The sequence below is a fragment of the Colossoma macropomum genome, unplaced genomic scaffold, assembly GCF_904425465.1.
Source record: "Colossoma macropomum unplaced genomic scaffold, Colossoma_macropomum, whole genome shotgun sequence".
Taxonomy (NCBI): domain Eukaryota; kingdom Metazoa; phylum Chordata; class Actinopteri; order Characiformes; family Serrasalmidae; genus Colossoma; species Colossoma macropomum.
In genome coordinates, this window is record NW_023494793.1 from 14783542 (window position 1) to 14801514 (window position 17973).

The 17973-nt window shown below is 40.4% G+C and overlaps 1 protein-coding gene across 3 annotated transcripts in view; it reads left to right on the forward strand.

The window, feature by feature from the left end:
* Positions 1-17973, forward strand: part of snrnp200 (small nuclear ribonucleoprotein 200 (U5)) — a 77219-nt gene that overhangs the window by 34994 nt on the left and 24252 nt on the right. For all 3 annotated transcript variants that reach the window (XM_036578598.1, XM_036578599.1, XM_036578600.1), the window contains exon 21: positions 6491-6679. In XM_036578598.1, coding sequence (XP_036434491.1) covers positions 6491-6679 — 189 coding nt within the window. The remainder of the gene's footprint in view (positions 1-6490; positions 6680-17973) is intronic.

The following is a 17973-nucleotide window of genomic DNA, read 5'->3' on the forward strand; positions in this document are numbered from 1 at the left end:
CTTCTGAGACACTCTGCCTCTCTAAAATGCTCTTTTTATACCCAGTCATGTGAGTTAGTTGCAAATTGCTCCTCCAGCTGTTTTTTATTAGTACCACTTTTCCAGCCTTTTGTTGCCCCTGTCCCAACTTTTAGATTAGATTAGATAATCCTTTATTAATCCCACAACGGGGAAATTTGCGGTGTTACAGCAGCACAGAAGACAGAGCAGCAGGAAATATACAAACAATATATAAAATAGAATAAACAATAAAAGTATAAAGATATATGTATATGTACAAAGATTACAAGAAAAATATACAAGGTATTAAATTTAAATTTAGAAATGTAGAAATGTATGTATTGTAGTGAGTATTGCACAGTGAATAAAATAGCAAATAAATAAACAGTAAATAAATGGAGAAATATTGCACTTGACATAATTGCACATAATGGTGGTAAACATGTTGACAATGATCCGCAGTAAATATACTACGCATGGTGGATTGAGATATTGCACACAGTAAAGTGCTATGGCAGTGATGTTGAGAGTTCTTGCACATGGAAAGTAATTGTAAACTACTGTCTACTGAGTGCCGTGACTGTTATAGAGTCTGACAGCGGCTGGGAGGAAGGACCTGCGGTATCTCTTCTTTACGCACAGCGGGTGCCGCAGCCGGGCACTGAAGGAGCTGCTCAGTGCTGTCAGAGAGCGGTGCATGGGGTGGGACAGGTTCTTCAGCATGTTTGTTAGCTTAGTCCTCATTCTCCTGTCCCCCACCACCTCCACTGGGTCAAGAGGACATCCCAGGACACCCCTGGACTTCCTGATGATCTTATTCAGTCTCTTCCTGTCAGCAATGGAGATGCTGCTGCCCCAGCACACCACTCCATAAAAAATGGCTGATGCCACCACAGCGTCGAAGAAGGTCCTGAGAAGTGCCCCCTGCACGCCAAAGGACCTGAGTCTCCTCAGGAGATGTAGCCTGCTCTGGCCTTTCCTGTAGAGGGCAGCTGTGTTGTCAGTCCAGTCCAGCTTGTTGTTGAGGTGAACACCCAGGTATTTATAGGACTTCACAATCTCAATGTCCATTCCCTGGATGTTCACAGGCACCGGAGGAGAATGTTTGGACGGAAGTCCACCACCAGCTCCTTGGTTTTTTCTGCGTTGATCTACAGGCAGTTCCTCTGGCACCATTCCACAAAGTCCTGCGTCAGTTCTCTGTACTCCCTGTCATCTCCGTCTGTGATGAGGCCGACAATAGCAGAGTCGTCAGAGAACTTTTGCAGGTGACAACTGGCAGAGCTGTACTTGAAGTCTGCAGTGTAGAGGGTGAAGAGAAAGGGAGCGAGGACAGTTCCCTGTGGAGCCCCCGTGCTGCAGACCACCGTGTCCGACTGACAGCCCTGGGTCCTCACATATTGCGGTCAGTTAGTGAGGTAGTCCAGGATCCAGGTGGTGAGGTGATGGTCCAGGCCCGTGCATTCCAGCTTGTCCTTCAGCAGTGTGGGTTTGATGGTATTGAAAGCACTGGAGAAATCAAAAAACATGATTCTCACAGTGCTCCCAGCATTCTCCAGGTGAGAGAGAGAGCTGTGTAGGAGGTGGATGATGGCATCCTCCACTCCAATGCCAGGTTGGTAGGCAAACTGCAGTGGGTCCATTGAAGAGCTCACCAGGGGGCGCAGGTGGACAAGAAGCAGTCTCTCCAGGGTCTTCATCAGGTGAGATGTCAGCGCCACCGGCCTATAGCTGTTGAGGTCTTTGGGGTGTGGGGTCTTTGGCACTGGCACCACGCAGGATGTTTTCCACAGCTGTGGGACTTTCCCTAACCTCAAGCTGAGGTTAAAGATGTACCCGACCACGTCACACAGCGCGTTCGCACTGGTCTTGAGAAGCCTTGAGCTGATGGCATCTGGACCTGCAGGCTTCCTGATCTTCATCCTCCTGAGCTCACTTCTGACCTGGGATGTTGTGAATGTGAGGCTGGAGTAAGGGAGAACAGTGCTGGGATGTACGTCAGCAGGAGAGCCGTCTGATGGTGGCTGTGTGTTGAGATGAAGGTGGGTGGGTGCAGGAGGGGGGGGGGCCAAATGCTGGTAGTGCCAGACAGGGAGAATTCAGCAGTGATGTGCCTGTGGTGGGGGGAGCAGGCGAGTGATCAAACCTATTAAAGAATCGATTGAGTTCATTCACCCACTTGTGGTCCCCCACAGCCCGGGAGTCGGGCTTCTTGTGTCCAGAAATAGTTTTGAGGCTATTCCAGACTCCACTGACATTATTCTGCTGCAGCTGGGCCTCCATCTTTCTCCTGTAGCTGGCTTTCCCCTCCCGGATCTTCCTTCTCAGCTCCCTCTGCACAGATCTCATCTCCTCCTTGTCACCTGATTTAAAAGCCCTCTTCTTCTCCTTCAGGAGGGCCTTTATATCAGGATTAATCCAGGGTTTGTTGTTGAAGAAACACTGAATGGTCTTGGTGGGTACGGTATTCTCCACACAGAAGTTGACATAGTCCGTTATGAAGTGCGTGAGGCCATCAGTATCTTCCGCATAAGGATCACACATCTCCTCCTTCCACAGTGTTGTGCTGAAACAGTCTTTCAAAGCCTCTTCAGACTCTGCAGTCCATTTCTTCACTGTGCGGGTGATGGTTGGTTCTCTGCGTACAAGTGGTTTGTACACAGGCAGGAGATGAACCAGGTTGTGATCTGATCTTCCCAGGGGAGGGAGGGGTAGGGAGTTATATGCCTCCTTTGTATTGGCATAAAACAAGTCCAGTATTTTATTGTCTCTGGTGTGGCAGGTGACATACTGGGTGAAGGTAGACAGTGTTGAGGATGGAGAAGAATGGTTAAAGTCCCCAGAGATCAGGAGGAGGGCCTGTGGGTGCTGGGTCAGAATCCTGCTCACAGCTGAGTGCAGGACGTCACAGGCAGCGTCAGCATTAGCAGACGGAGGAACGTACGCAGCTATCGCGATAGCATGCGAGAATTCCCGTGGCAGATAGTAAGGTCTCATGCTAACGGCTAACAGTTCAATGTCCTTACAGCAGATTTGCTCTTTAATAGAGATGTGTCCAGAATTACACCGTCTATCATTCACAAATACTGCCAGTCCTCCTCCTTTCCTTTTACCACTCTCCGCTGTCCTGTCCGCCCGTACGAGGTGAAAGCCATCCAGAGAGACGAGTGTATCCGGAGTTAGCATAGTTAGCCAGGTCTCCGTGAACAGCATGACGCTACACTCACGGAATTCCCTCTCGTGGCGGGTCAGCGCCGCTAACTCGTCCATCTTATTTGGAAGAGATCTCACGTTCCCCAGAGGGAAGGACTGGTTTGTAGCGTCTTCTCCTCGCACGGCGCTGGATCTGGGGTCGCTCCCCCGGGAGCGCCGCTGTGCCCCTCAGCGCTATCAGCTGATCCCTGGTGTAAACAAAGAGATCCCGCCGGGAGCACGCTGGATCTGTGAAATGCGCGAGAAAAACAAAATAAAAAGAAGCACAAACTTCACAAGTTTAATGTCCATGGTGTACAGACAGTGTGAAAAGTACTCAGGTTTAGAAAGTACTATAAAAGAAAGGAAAAATAAGAGGAAAAAAAAAGCTCACGGTGAGCAAGAGCTGCTGTAACAGGCTGCCACTCGCGCTACGCCGGAAGTTCAGTTAAAGTTTTTTGAGATGTGCTGCTGCCATCAAATTCTAAATGAGTTCATGTTTTTCATGAAATGGTCAAATGTCTCATTTTCAATAATGTGGATAAAATATGGGTCTGACATTTGCAAATCATTACATTGTTTTTATTTACATTTATTTACATTTTACGCAGCATCCCAACTTTTTTGGAAATGGGGTTGTATTTATAGACAAAAGTCCCAGCTAACAAGCCATGTCAGGGAACAGGTGGTGGTGGTGTTTTTCTTTTTTTTTTATATATATATGTGTGTGTGTGTGTGTGTGTGTGTAATCTGTTTTTATGAAAATCGACATTTACTTAACTTGATTTGTCATTTCTGTAAGACACACCAAAAAGCATGCTGTTGTAATTTGATCAAGAAGACTGTAAAGTCCTTAAGTATCTAATAATGGCATTATATACATAATTGTTCTGGTTTCGCATTATGAAAAATCCAATTTCTATATTTCTAATTTATGTATATTTATTTAATATTAAACATATATAATAGTTTTACATCATTGCATGTAGTTCATCTGGTGTTTTAATATATAAACATAAAAATTAAAGAGTAACACATTTCTTTGAAAAGACAACAACCTTTATCTGATGGAGTTGACAATTACAACACATGGAGATGAAAACTGATTAAATATTTACAAATAGTTTACTAACAGTTGATTGAGATCAGGCAAGCTTTGACAAGGAACACTCAAGGGAAGAGGAAAAGAGGCCAGTCAAACATGGCAACAGGATCTCCAGGTAGACATTAAGACACTAAGATAGATATACCTTGCTTTAAAAGAAAACTAATGACCAAGATTTCTGGAGGTCCTTTATCAAGGGCCTACACCCCAGTAGAGCTGTCCGGCATTACTGAACTGAACTCATCGCCATCACAACAGGCTAAGAAAACTAATGCACTTTTTTAGATGCAACTGCAGTATATGTAGGTCCCAGAGGTCTTCCACTGGTTATCTTTTGTCCTTCCAGTGGGTCATTAGAAAATCAAAGAAAACGGTCAGACTCATATGTCTGTATGTATTTCTAGTTTAAAATATTTTAAAAAAAATTTTTCTTGTGATTCTCTACAGAAACTTTCTCTGAACCAAATATACAACTTTTCTCTCTCTTGTTCACATAAAAAGGGGTAGGTTTGGCAAGTAAAACTGCTGCCTGGTGACAGAGGACATGAGTTCAAATCCCACCTAGGAACGCCACCATTACTATGCCCTTGACAGTCACATAACCCTAAGTGACAGAGCTGACAAAATGAAATGTTTTCCTATCTTAACTATCTCTTGTACGCTGGAGCCCTTTTTTTTTTTTGTCCTCAGTTGCTAGCTGCCTCCATAACTTACACTAAAATGCCAACATTTATTTCACAGTTGTCACAAAGCAGCTTTACAGAAAAATCCAAGCCCCCATGAGCAAGCCATATATTTTTGTGTGTGTATATGTGTGTACCCCTACAAGGTTTTCTAGTCTATTTAGTAATATAGAGTGGTCTGTTGTGTCAAATGCCGCACTAAGATCAAGGAGGACTAGCAAAGACACGTTTCCTTGGTCAGAGAATAATAGATCGTTTACAATTTTAACTAGTGCTGTCTCTGTACTATGTGGCCTAAAACCAGACAAATTTTTCATGTATATGATTCCTATGCAAATAGGAACTTAATTGTTTTGCCACAACTTTTTCCAAGATCTTTGATATAAAGGGGAGATTTGAGAGGTCTAAAATTTGATAGTTCGCACGGATCGGGGTTAGCTTTCTTACTCAGAGGTCTAATTACTGCTAGTTTGAGTTTTTGGGATATAGCCAAGGCTAAGAGAGGAGTTTATTATTGACAGAATAGGCTTGGTTATTTCTGGCAAAATTTATTTGAGTAAACCTGTAGGAATCGGATCTAACGTACAAGTAGAAGATTTTGCGGCGGAAACAATTTTAACTAGTACATTTTGTTGAAGTCAGGTAAATGATTCCAGCCTCTTTGCAGTAGTTATTATATTCTCAAGATCTACTAACTGGCATTATAAGGCTGCAAGTTTGTTGAGTTTAACTGTGCATTCTGAATTTTCTGCCTAATTTTTTTAATTTTATCACTAAAGTGATTCATTGCTGCTATAGGCTAATGGCATCTGGGGTTCAGTAATTGTTTGGTTCTTAGTTATTTTAGAAATTGTGCTAAATAATAATCTAGGATTATTCTTATTGTTTTCTGTGAGAAAGGAGAGATATGTTAAGCGTGCTGCAGTAAGTGCTCTTCTGTAGTCTATAAGGCTCTCCCTCCAGGCGGACTGGAACACTTCTAGTTTAGTTAGGCGCCATTTTCACTCTAGTTGTCTGACAGTCTGATTTAAAGCTTGAGTATGATCGTTATACCATGGGGCAAGCTTTTTCTGCCTTATTATTTAACTTTTTAGTGGAGCCACATTATCTAGAACAGATCAAAAAGTATCCTCTAAGCACTTGGTCATAATATCTAATTTGGTAGTAGCAGATGGACAGCTGATAGAAGCTGATCATTGTGGAAGGTTTCTGATAAAGCTACCAGCTATGGAGGAAGTTACTGTCCGCCTAACACGATAGCATGGTGATGAACGTACATTACCACTAAAGCGAATTTCATAAGAAATTAGGTAATGGTAAAAGTTAGATTAAAAAAAAAAAAATAGGTAAAGTTAGGTAAAAGTTATCTGTTTTTTAAAGTATATTTTTATTATTATTTAGATTTATAAGGCAAAGAAGACTCTTCTTGTAGAGCATGTTTTGTCCCTTATCTTAAAAATCAGTGATATATTTTTTCACTTTGGCCTTTTGCTGTGATCTTACTTCTCAGATGTTGGGGCGTGCGGGCCGTCCACAGTATGATACTAAAGGAGAGGGCATTCTGATTACATCCCATGGAGAGCTGCAGTATTACCTGTCTCTGCTCAACCAGCAGCTGCCTATAGAGAGCCAGATGGTGGGCAAACTCCCGGACATGCTTAATGCAGAGATTGTGCTGGGCAACGTCCAAAATGCTAAGGTAAGGTTTCGATATGTGATTTATGTACAAGGCTGTCTGTATTAATTGGACCATGACATAATTGTTTTGGCTTTCTGCTCTAGCATATTGGCTCAAACAGTGTTGACTTATGATCCAATTTGATATGGCTACCAGTAACTTTACAATCCTCCTGAAAAATTGCTGTTTAATATAATAAATTAGCACTTCATCTGTTAGATTGCTTTATAGTAAATGCAGACCGGATTGCTAAATGTAGTTATTTGCAAATACGGGAGTTTGTTGGAGGGCACAGTCTGCATCTGAGGCATTTCTAACAAAGGCAGTGTGGTTAGGTGTAAAGTGAGGTGCCAGATGTCTAGATCAGCATTTTCCAACACTGGGTCTTGAATCCTATTGCCCTGCAGGTTTTCAAGGCTGCAGTGGGTGTGTTACAGCAGGAAAACACTAAATATGCAGGGCATTAAGTGGGCTTTTAGGACCAGGGAAACAGTGGTTTCAGTCAACCTTTATTTACACTCTTGAGTACATTGAGGGAGACCCTCATTTAGTAAATGCTAAAAACTAATAATCATAGTAAACAAAAAAATTGAATAATTGAAATTACAAACAATATAGTAAGGTAATAAGATAAAATAAGGATAAAAATAATGAAATAAAGTAAAACAATAACTTGGCAATATTAAAATAAGTAACTGAATAATAAAAATGAAACTAACTACACATACTAAAAATCACTTGTTGACTAAAATCAGGTAAAACAGTTGCAGGCTGATTGCCAGTAAGTGCGTTATAGATTAAGTCTCCCAATGTGTCTCCCAACGCACAGACAGATGACTAGCCCACCTTTTCATACAGTACACAGTGATTGTTGTATGGGTCACCAGTAATGAATCTTAAAGCAGAGTGGTATACAGAGTTGCATTTCTGTATATCACGTTGCCATAATCCAGGGTAGACAATAGTGTTGCTTCAACAATCCTTTTCTTTGTGTGCATTTGGAAACACTTTGTTTCGATACAAAGCAGAGTTTGTGCATTTATTGTCTAGCCAAGGTATTTGTACTCGCTAACTCTTTTAATGTCAGATCCCTTCAGGGTTTTAAAAGCATTAAAATCAATGTTAGGGGCTCTGGAATACAGCATAAATTAAAGTTTTCTCAATGTTTAGGACTGTTTTATTATTGTAAAAAGCTAATTGTAAGGCATTAAAAGAATGCTGCAGTTTATCTGCATTATATATTGCATTACCAAACAGTACAAGTGTCTTCAGCATATAAATGTACCTTGTAATGAACAACTGAGGTGGCGATGTAATTAATATAAATATTAAATAATACAGGCTCTGGGATTGAACCTTTCGGGACCCCCTTAGTTACCGGTACTAGCTTTGATTTACTTTGTCCCAGGGTCACACGTTACAAATTTCTAAACTGGTTGGTCGGTATGTGGTCAAAACCAATATTTTGTAGACTTTTAAAAAGTAGGGAGTGATCAACTGTATCAAAGGCTTTAGAGAGGTCAATGAAAGTGACTGCACATTGTTTTTCTGTTGATGACACTGAAAAGATCATGAGAGTAGCAGCAGAGATTGTGCTATGCTTTTTTTATAAAACCGTTAGATAATGAAGAAATGAAGAGGTTTCTAAAATTTTGGCTAAGCATAACAGTTTTGAGGTGGATCTATAGTTAATGAAGTCTAAACATCACCTTCTTTGTGAAGTGGTATTACATGTGCTTTTTTTCAGATACTGGGAATTCTGCTTGATAAAATGGATATGTTTAAATTGTATGTAATGTGTTCTAAAATAATCAGGGTTGCAAGCCTCAGAAAGAAGGGGTCCAAGCTATTTTCTCCTGTTGTTTTGTAGGACCCTATTGTTTTTGTTAGAGTTTTTCTTATTATTCTTATTCTTTTTCTTCGATAAAACTAATCACCTAGACCTAACCGTAAGTCCTAGAGACATGAAACTTGGTCAATAGGTAGTAGTCCCTCCCGCTACTCAGGCACGCAAAATGAGCCCAATCAGCCTGAAGGGGGCGCTATTACACAACACAGTGCGTTTGGCCCTTTAACTCCTTCCCCAGATTTCATTTTTTCCTGATTCCTTGGATCCAACAAAACAACTTTGTATTTTGGACCATTAAGCTCCGCCTACTTAGATTTGGATCTAATTTGCATAATATGCAAAAACTACTTTTGTGAACTAGTCCTACAGTTTTCATCCGATCCTCATGTTTTTGGTGTCAAAAAATCAGCATAGCCTTAACCTCTAATTATCCAGCACATTTTTAATTTTCTAAAAAATATGGCTGCCATATGCAAATTAATCCTTCTGGAAAAATCTAAATAATTCTTATTTAATTGAAAAATCTGTAACTCGAGAATCCTTCACCCAAAAAATCTGAAACTTGACAGGCTTATTCCTAATGAGACTCTGAGGATGCCTATCAATTTTTGTGCGCATAGGTCATTAGGGGTCACTGTAAATGCTACATAGCTGTTTTTCAGCATCCGTACATCCGATCAAGTTGAAACTTTGTCATAAGTCTATTAAAAAAGTGCGTAGTTATTTTTTCACTTTTCAGTTTGAAAATAGCACTTTTTGAACTAGTCCGTGGAATTTTAAGCTAACTTCTCAAAACTGGTCTAGAAATACTCTGTAGCCTCTCTAGGTAAATAATTATCCAGCACATTTTCGATTTGCATATAGTGTGGCTCTTGTCCAGGTCCTTTTTCCCTTCATAGAACTTCATAGAAGCCAAAGTGCTTCCATACGCTAGCTCAGGGGTCAGCAACATACGGCTTTTTCACTGTTCTGATAATCCTATATATCCTATAAATAATCCTCCTTCGCAGTAAAATAAAGCTCTGCTGATCGTCCTAATGCCGTTTTAACAATAAATGGTCTTAAACGCTGCTAATTCACCATCCTATAACCCTGCAGGCTGGTGTGCCGACTGCAAGTCACATAGCAATGCACAGTCTTGCCTCGCTAGTTGCTGACGAAAACGCAAAAAGACAGATTTTAGACTAACATTCGGAGACAAATGGACTTATTCGCATTAATAAGCAGCTCAGTTGGTTTCCTGGTACGTTAAATCTGCAACGAGAGACTGTCAAACACGAAAAAGTCGCAAAGCTGAAGTCAACTTCTCTCTCAAATTTTTCTGGTCCACCTTACATGATGCTGCATTTACATTCTGGCAGAATTTAAGGTGGAACGGGAAAATTCTAACAAGAAGCTGGCGAATGAGAAGCAACTTCAGCCTCGTAAAACGTTGAGAGACTTTTTACAAGAAACTATTCAACTTTTGAAGAAAAGTTTTCTGGTGGAGATGGGAGGAAAGCGGCTATAGCTAAAGCTTAAAGCAGAGCAAAGTAAGTCTGCGTTTTCGTTTATATTTTTTAGCCTGCACTAGGACATTATCACATACTGAGACATTGGACATTAAATGTTGTGGCTCCCAAGGTGGTTTGATTTTTGTTGAAATGTTGAAATTCTTAACATTTGGGTTGTCGACTCCTGACCTAACCTAGCTTTTAATGCAGAGGGTGCCGGTCAGATTTCTCACTCATCCATGTGTGTTTTTATGTGCCACCACAGACTGTCTGGGCACTGCGCTTCCGCACTTCCAGGTTCCACCTTTTGCGTTCCGTCAACATTACGTCATAAAATAAATATTTAGAAAATCAATTTTTGACATTTGTGAATCGATTCAGAATCGTCCACGTCCGCATCGCGATACATCTGAATTGATTTTCACCCTTAGTCTGAAGGCAGGGGGTGAACAGGATTCTAGGTCGAGTGCTAATGACTACAAGGATAGCCAAGTACTCATTTCTGGTTTCAGGTAGTCATTTCAGGTTAAGAACAGAGTAAAGTCAATATGCATGGTCTATAGACAAGCAGTTGTGATGTGTGAACAAAGTACATTTAGTCTGCTACATTGTAATTCTTGTTGCCTTCTACAACCCCATTTATTAAAAACAAAATGCAATGATGTGCAAATCAGTTAAACTCTACATTTCATTGAAAATGTTTCAAAGACAACATATCAAATGTTGAAACCTGAGAAATTTTGTTTTGAAAAATATATGCCCAGTTTGAATTTGATGCCAGCACCACATTCCAAAAAAAGTTAGGACGGGGCAACATAAGACTGGTAAAGTTGTGTAATGCTTTAAAAAAACACCTGGAAGTTAATTGAGGTGAAGTGGAGGTGTGTCCTGTGGTACGACGAATCAATCTTTTGAAATTCTTTTTGGAAATCATGGACACTGTGTCCTCCGGCCAAAGACCACTCAGCTTGTTATCAGTGAGAGTTCAGAAGCCAGTATTCATGATGGTATAGGCGTGCATTAGTGCACATGGCACGGGTGACATCTGTGAAGGCACCATTAATGCTGAACGATATATACGTGTTTTGGCAACACATGCTGCCATCCAGACAATGTCTTTTTCAGGGAAGGCCTTGATTATTTCAGCAAGACAATGCCAAACCACATTCTACGTGTGTTACAACAGCAGTGCTCTGTATTAAGAGTTAGGGCGTTAAACTGACCTACCTGCAGGCCAGACCTGTCAGCACTGAGAACGTTTGGCACATTATAAAATGAAAAATACGACACAGGAGATCCTGAACAGCTGAGCAGCTATAATAAAAAGCAATAATAAAAATACAGTAGAAAATCTAAAACAAAATTAAAATGTAGGTGAAATGTAAGTTAATCAAAATAAAATAAAAGAATAATTTAAAAAAGTAAACTAAAATTAATTAAATTAATGAAATTTAAAAATAATCATAATTAAAATAGAATATGAATAGTAATAAACAAGTAATAAAATAATGAAAAGACAATAATACTAAAAATTCAGGTAAAACAGGTGCAGGCAGAGTGGAGGTGGTTAGAGAGTAAAAGTTTAAAATGACCGAGTGGCACCAGCGAGCTGAGTTTAAGTGTTTGCTGTAGTGAGTTCCAGCTCGCAGGTGCATTGTAACTAAAGGCAGATTTTCCCAGTTCAGTAAAAAAACTCGGTACCTGGCATGTGATCCACCCACTGGAGTGAGTTAGATAAATACCATTATTTACAGACATCATTGAAGTAATATATTCTGGCATATGGCTGGCTTTACAAATAAAAGTAAACCCGTGTGTTTAGTAGTGAGGGCCAACCAACTTTTTCATACAGTCCTCAGTGATGAGTGTTATACGGGTCTCCAGTAATGAACCTCAGTGCAGAGTGATGGTCTGAGTCTAGTGGTTTGAGGGAACTGGCAGATGTGTGTTTTGTAAATTACATCACTGTAGTCTATGACAGATGGTAAGGTTGCCTCACCAATTTTTTTTCTTGCATACATGGGGATACAGCATTTATTTCTATATAGATAACCGCTTCTGTCTACATTTGCCAACCAATTTATTAATATGGGATTTAAAAGTGAGTTTATTATCCAGCCATATACCAAGGTATTTATACTCTGACTCTTTCAATGTTGGATCCTGCCAGGGTAGTGATATTTACTGTATTAAAATCAGTTTTAGTAGATCTGGAAAACAGCATGAACTTAGTATTCTTAGCATTTAAAACCAGTTTGTGTTTACACAAAGCAACCTGTAGGGCATTAAATGAGCATTGCAGTTTTCTTATTGCAGCATAAATAGTCAGCTGAACAGTATAAAACCATGTCATCTGCATAGAGGTGTACTTTGCAGTCTGAGGCAGAGGCAGCAAGTTCATTAATACATCGAATAAATCTGATTTGTAATTATTCAGTTCTGCGCATTGTCTGTCTAAAGGGTAATTTTGGGTTCATTTTAGTGCATTTGTATCAAAACCAATCTTTTGTAAGTTCCTTAAAAGAAGTATGATCAACTGTATCAAAAGCCTTTGATAAATCGATAAAAGTCGCAGCACAATGCTGCCTATCTATAGCCATACAGAGATCATTTAAAATCAATGTGGTAGCAGAGATGGTGCTATGTCTTTCTCTAAAGCCAGATTGATAATTAAACGGGACAGATTTTTTGCATAGAAATGATTTGTTGACTGCTTACTAGAAATTCTAAAATTTTAGCTAAACAGGACAATTTTTATATTGCTCTGTAGTTATTTACATCTGCCTCCTCACCTCCTTTATGCAGTGGAGTTACATTTACATTTTTGTAGTGTTTTCCAGATCCTAGGAATTCTGCATGATAAAACAGAGATGAACATAATGTTATGTATTCTAAAATAATTCGGGCTGCTAGACGCAGAAAGGAAGTATCCAGCCCATCTTCACCAGTAGTTTTTTGTGGATTAATAGCAGTAAGAGATTTAGCTACTATGGTTGGAGAGATGGGCTGGAGTGTGAGGAGACCATGGCTCTGGGTAACAACAGAGTTGACATCAGTTTCACCTTATAGCAGATATGAGTCATTATTTTTAAAGATGTGACCAGCTGCAGGAAAATGTGTGTTAAAAGATCTATAGAGTTACTTCTGATCAGATATTAGCTGATCAACTATAACGCTGGTTGGAAGGGTAAAGGAATTGTTTTCAAGGGATTTTACAGTTTTCCAAAGGTTTTCTGTTTGTAGAGCTGGTAATCAGGCTGAGATAATAATCAGATTTGGCCTTTCTAACTGCAGAGGTACATTTATTTCTCAGTTGTCTGAACGTAAGCCAGTGGTCTCTCTTCCCCGTGTGTGTGGCAGTGGACCAAGCTTTATTTCTGGCTTTAAACAATGAGGAAATTTCACTAGTGTCTCTTATTCTTTGCTTTTTGTGGGGGGCATAATTGTTTACCACCATTAGAAATGGTTTGCTAAAGTGTTTTAGTGCCAAATCAACATCTGGAATTTTTAGTGTAAGTTGAATTTCACTCATTGCTAAGTCAGATAGAAAAGCTTGGTTATTTAAAATATTTAAGATTTCTTCTAACCACCATCCGAGACTCTGTTCTGTTCTTGCAAATGTTTCTAATGCATCCAATGGAGCAGTGGTCACTAATGCCAAGGTCAAAAACTCCTAAGGCAGTAATTTTGTCCATTTTATTGGACACAATTAGGTCTAGCAGAGTAGATTTGGTGGGATCCTTCAGATTTGGGTGTGTTGATTCCATGACTAATTGTGTGAGGGTAAGATTTCCACATATTTTAATCTTGACTTTTTAATCTTTTTTTAATCTTAACTGGCTTTCTAATGCATCAGATTACTTAAAATAAACAATATTAAAACCCTATGACCAGCATTTCAGAAGTGGTATATTGTGATTGACTATTTCAAGCGCAGACGATGGAGCAGAGGGGGGCCTGTATATCCCAGCTGAAATGTTTTTTTTTTCCCAAGGGACACTTTCAGAGCCGTGAACTCAAGTATTTTTCTTTGGAGACTGCATTTAATAATAAGGTGGCTTGTATAGTTACTCTTATATAAATAGCTACTCTGCCTCTCTGTCTATTCTATAAAGGTTAAAATCATTTAAGGCCATGTCTTCATCACTTATAGATTGTTTAAGCCAAGTCTCTCTTAGTATTAAAATATCTGGATCAGACTGTGCATTTAGGACTTTAAGTTGATCCATTTTATCCTTCTGAAGTAGGCTTCTAACGTTAAGGTTAATTATGCCTAAGCCTTTTCTGTTTTTAAAACTCTCAAGATCTGTTATAGGGTTTACTTTGATGAAGAGCTGGTCCTGGGTCTTCTACCCAAAACTACATAAATACTTGAGTATGAGTTTGAGGTATGTAATAGTCATCTGAGTAAAATATATTGTGGCCCAGTATCTGTGAACCCAGCCTATTGGGATGAATCCATCAACTCTGTTAAAAGGGCGGTTCCAGACTTAAGAGGTTAAAATTGTCAATAAAAGTCATCTTTGCAGAGGCAGGTTTTTTGGAGCCATGTGCGAAGGTTTAAAATGCGGCTAAAACGTGCTGAACCTGTTCCTAGTGACAGAATTGGTCCAGAGATAAAAACATATTTACCACAGTCTTGTACAGAAGATAGCAGGCTTGTGAAGTCCTTTTTCAGCAGATCTGTGTTCTGATTTCTGATATCATTGCATCCCATATGTTTTACTGTCTTCTTCACGGAGTCGTATTTCTTTAGAAGACTGGAGAGCTGCTTTCTAATGTCAGAGACTTTTGCACCAGAGAGAGAGTGAACTACGGCTGTATGGTGCTTAACGTTTCTGATGATTGAGTCACCTACTATGAGAGTGGATTTAGGAGGGTAGTGGGTCGGTCGAGGCTGAGGCGTGGATGGACAATGGGTTTGTGGCTCAGCAACCAGCAGTGGCGGGAGACGAGGGGTCAGTATGGCAGAATTCCGGTGTGGGGAGCGGCGGTCAGGCTGTCCGTGTGGGAGCTCGGCAGGGTGGCAGTGTGGAGAAGGAGATGACCTGGGGAGGTAGGCAGCAGTTTGGCTGTCCGGCCGCGTCCAGCTGGGCAGGGAGTGGCAGGCCCGCTGCACAGTGGGGTTCCAGGATGGAGCAGAGGGTGAAGTTTAGTTTATGGCTGGAGAGCTCACTCTGACGTTCTGCGCTGACGACTGTTTGCCAGCTAAAGTGGCGTCTTCCAGCTCTTCTAACACAGAGAATCTGTTGCTCAGGTGGAACTTCCGTGGAATCAGGTGGCGGGCGGAGCACCTACCGCCATGCAAACCCCCACCTGCAACGGACCATGGCTCAGGATGGGGCGGTGTGGAGCAGCACACCTCCCTGGCCTTAGGTTTAGCTCCTAGCTGATGTAAGTGATCCTATATATATATATATATATATATATATATATATATATATATATATATATATATATATATATATATATATATATAGCTAGCCAGCAGGGAGTTGAGGAGAACATGCATGTATATGTACATATATATTTTTTATTTATTTATTTATTTTTTTAAGTGTTCTATGATCACCAATGCACATTTGTTCCTCCTGCAGTTACGTAAAATTTATGTGAAGTCTGCTTGCAACTGTGCAACTGGTTGTGTGGCTCTAGGTTGCTGTTTAATTTTCACTCTGAGTATTGATCCAGTGTTACACCAGTCACATCTACACGCAAAATCAGAGAGGTTCAGCTTCAGATGGCACCATATTTGTTGCATTTGTCTGGATCTGCTGTGAATAAGAATGATACAAATTAGTTATGGTACCCATTGATTAATTTTGCAGAATTTAGTGTTTACCCTGGGCCTTTACAAATGTCTTCAAGTTTCCCATAATTTTCCATCCACAACCATTTTTCAGCTTTAGATGTCTAATGTTTCTGCAATTAAAATGTTTTCCCTTTGGTGTCGGTCTCAGCAACCTGACTGGCAACTGTTGGAACTACCAATACTACTACTATGTACTTTTACCCTTTTTGTTTGCTTTCTTAGCCCATTCACCTGCTCACCTCTTATGTACAGCATCAGAGTCGGTGTCTTTGGTATGTGCTTTTAATTTAATTGCAGCCACCGCTTTAGATAGTTGAATGCCATGTGTAATGTCTAAGCCATTCCCACATTTTGAACTGGTGCTCTTGCATAGATAGAACTCTCCAGTTTGCCCACAAGCTGAAGTAGTGATATAGAACACCAAGTGCAGAGCAAGAGTGTTAGAATGCGTAAGGCATATTTAGATGTACAGTACACTGTCATTTGCACACTTCAGCCACTGCAGGAATCTAGCTTGCCTCAGAGAAGCTTGTGAAGGCATAAAAACTACACACTTAAATAGGATGGTTCTTCAGGGGTTCTTTGGTAAAGAAAATGGTTCTGTATATAACAACCGTTTAGCAATGCAAAGGACCCTTAAATTATGTGAAGGGTTTTTTGAGTGTTTATGGTTCTATATAAAATAATTTTCTAACGAACCCTTGAAGAACCATCATTTTTAAAAGTCTACAGAAAAAGAAGCATTTGGTGTGGTGGAGAGTGTTTGGTGGTCCATCCTCCTCTGCTGGGTTTCTCTGATTTGTGTGTGGAATTTCCCCAGCTCCCTATTTAAAACAACTGAACTCTGTCTACTGGCTTAGGCTCCTCGTTGGAGGGGGACAGGGTTTCAGCTGGCCTGGATTTTTCGATGATGGCCAATTGTTAAAAAGAAACTCATGAAGATATATCTTGGGAAGGAGATACAAGTAGAGAGAGAGAGAGAGACACATTTTTGAAGGGGAAGCACATACAGAGGAATGTTGACCCTCCTAAGACGGGCCTAAGGGTGATTTAAAAAGAAGGGAAGTAAACCTGTAGGTCTTGGTGCAGCTGAAAGTGTTGAAGTCTAAGTCTAATCTCCTGATCTAATTCCAGATGTGTGTGAAGAGTATGGTTTCTTGTGGTGCTGTTGTAGTCTTGATATAAAGTGGGAGCTGTGCAGGGAATACTGGTGCTGCTTGAGTGACAGTGTTCCTGAATTGCCAGCTGGTGCATCTGCTTTAGTAAAGGGCTTGAAGTCGGTGTGAAATTGCTTAGTTACTGTTGGAGTGGTCCCATTTCTGCCAATTGAGTGGTTACCTTCCTTTTGGGTAGTTTCCAAGACAGTACAAAGCAGTCAAAGACAGTAATCTTAAGAGCACCGACAGGTTTAGGGAGACCAGCAGGAGCGGAGGAGTCATTTGCACGCGAAACACTGGCGGCACAGGATCCTTCGGTAGCACCATTAAGGGCCACTGCTACTGGCTTTGGTGACAGCCAGATGGTGGTGGAGTGATGTAATGTACAAGATGAGATTCATATGAGAAATCGGAGTCTGTTGTGGCAGCCTGCCACTGAAAGCAGGGCTGTGGTGTTCCAGGTAATGTTACCAAAAAGCTTTATGCAGGAGGTGTTGGGGTTGAAACACTTGTGGCTGGCCTTTTTAGGGATTTGTAAAACACAGTTAATGAGGTATTTCTACTGGCCTAAAATAAATAAGGATGTTGTTGGCCTATTGTTGCTCCTGTTTTTCTTGCTAAGTAGCAAACCATGTAAGTTGATTCCTGTAACACAGTGGTTTTCAAACTAAGGTACGAGTACCCCCAGGGTTACGCGATTGTCAGATTTATTTTTTTTTATAATCTATTAGTTCTAAATAGAAAAATAAAGTAAAAAGCCTGGTGTCAAGATGGAGAATACGGAAACAATGTCACTTAAAAAAAACAAAAAAAACAATTGCAATTGAATATGATACAATTATGTTCTCAAACTAAAGGCACTGAAGACATACCCTTGAGGCTGCCACCGCTCCGGACCCCGAGTGATCACTGCCACGTAGGGCCTGGACACTTAATTAAATCAATAACACTCATTGTATGCCTGCATCTAATACCTGTTCTATTTTAAATTCTCAAAATAAGAT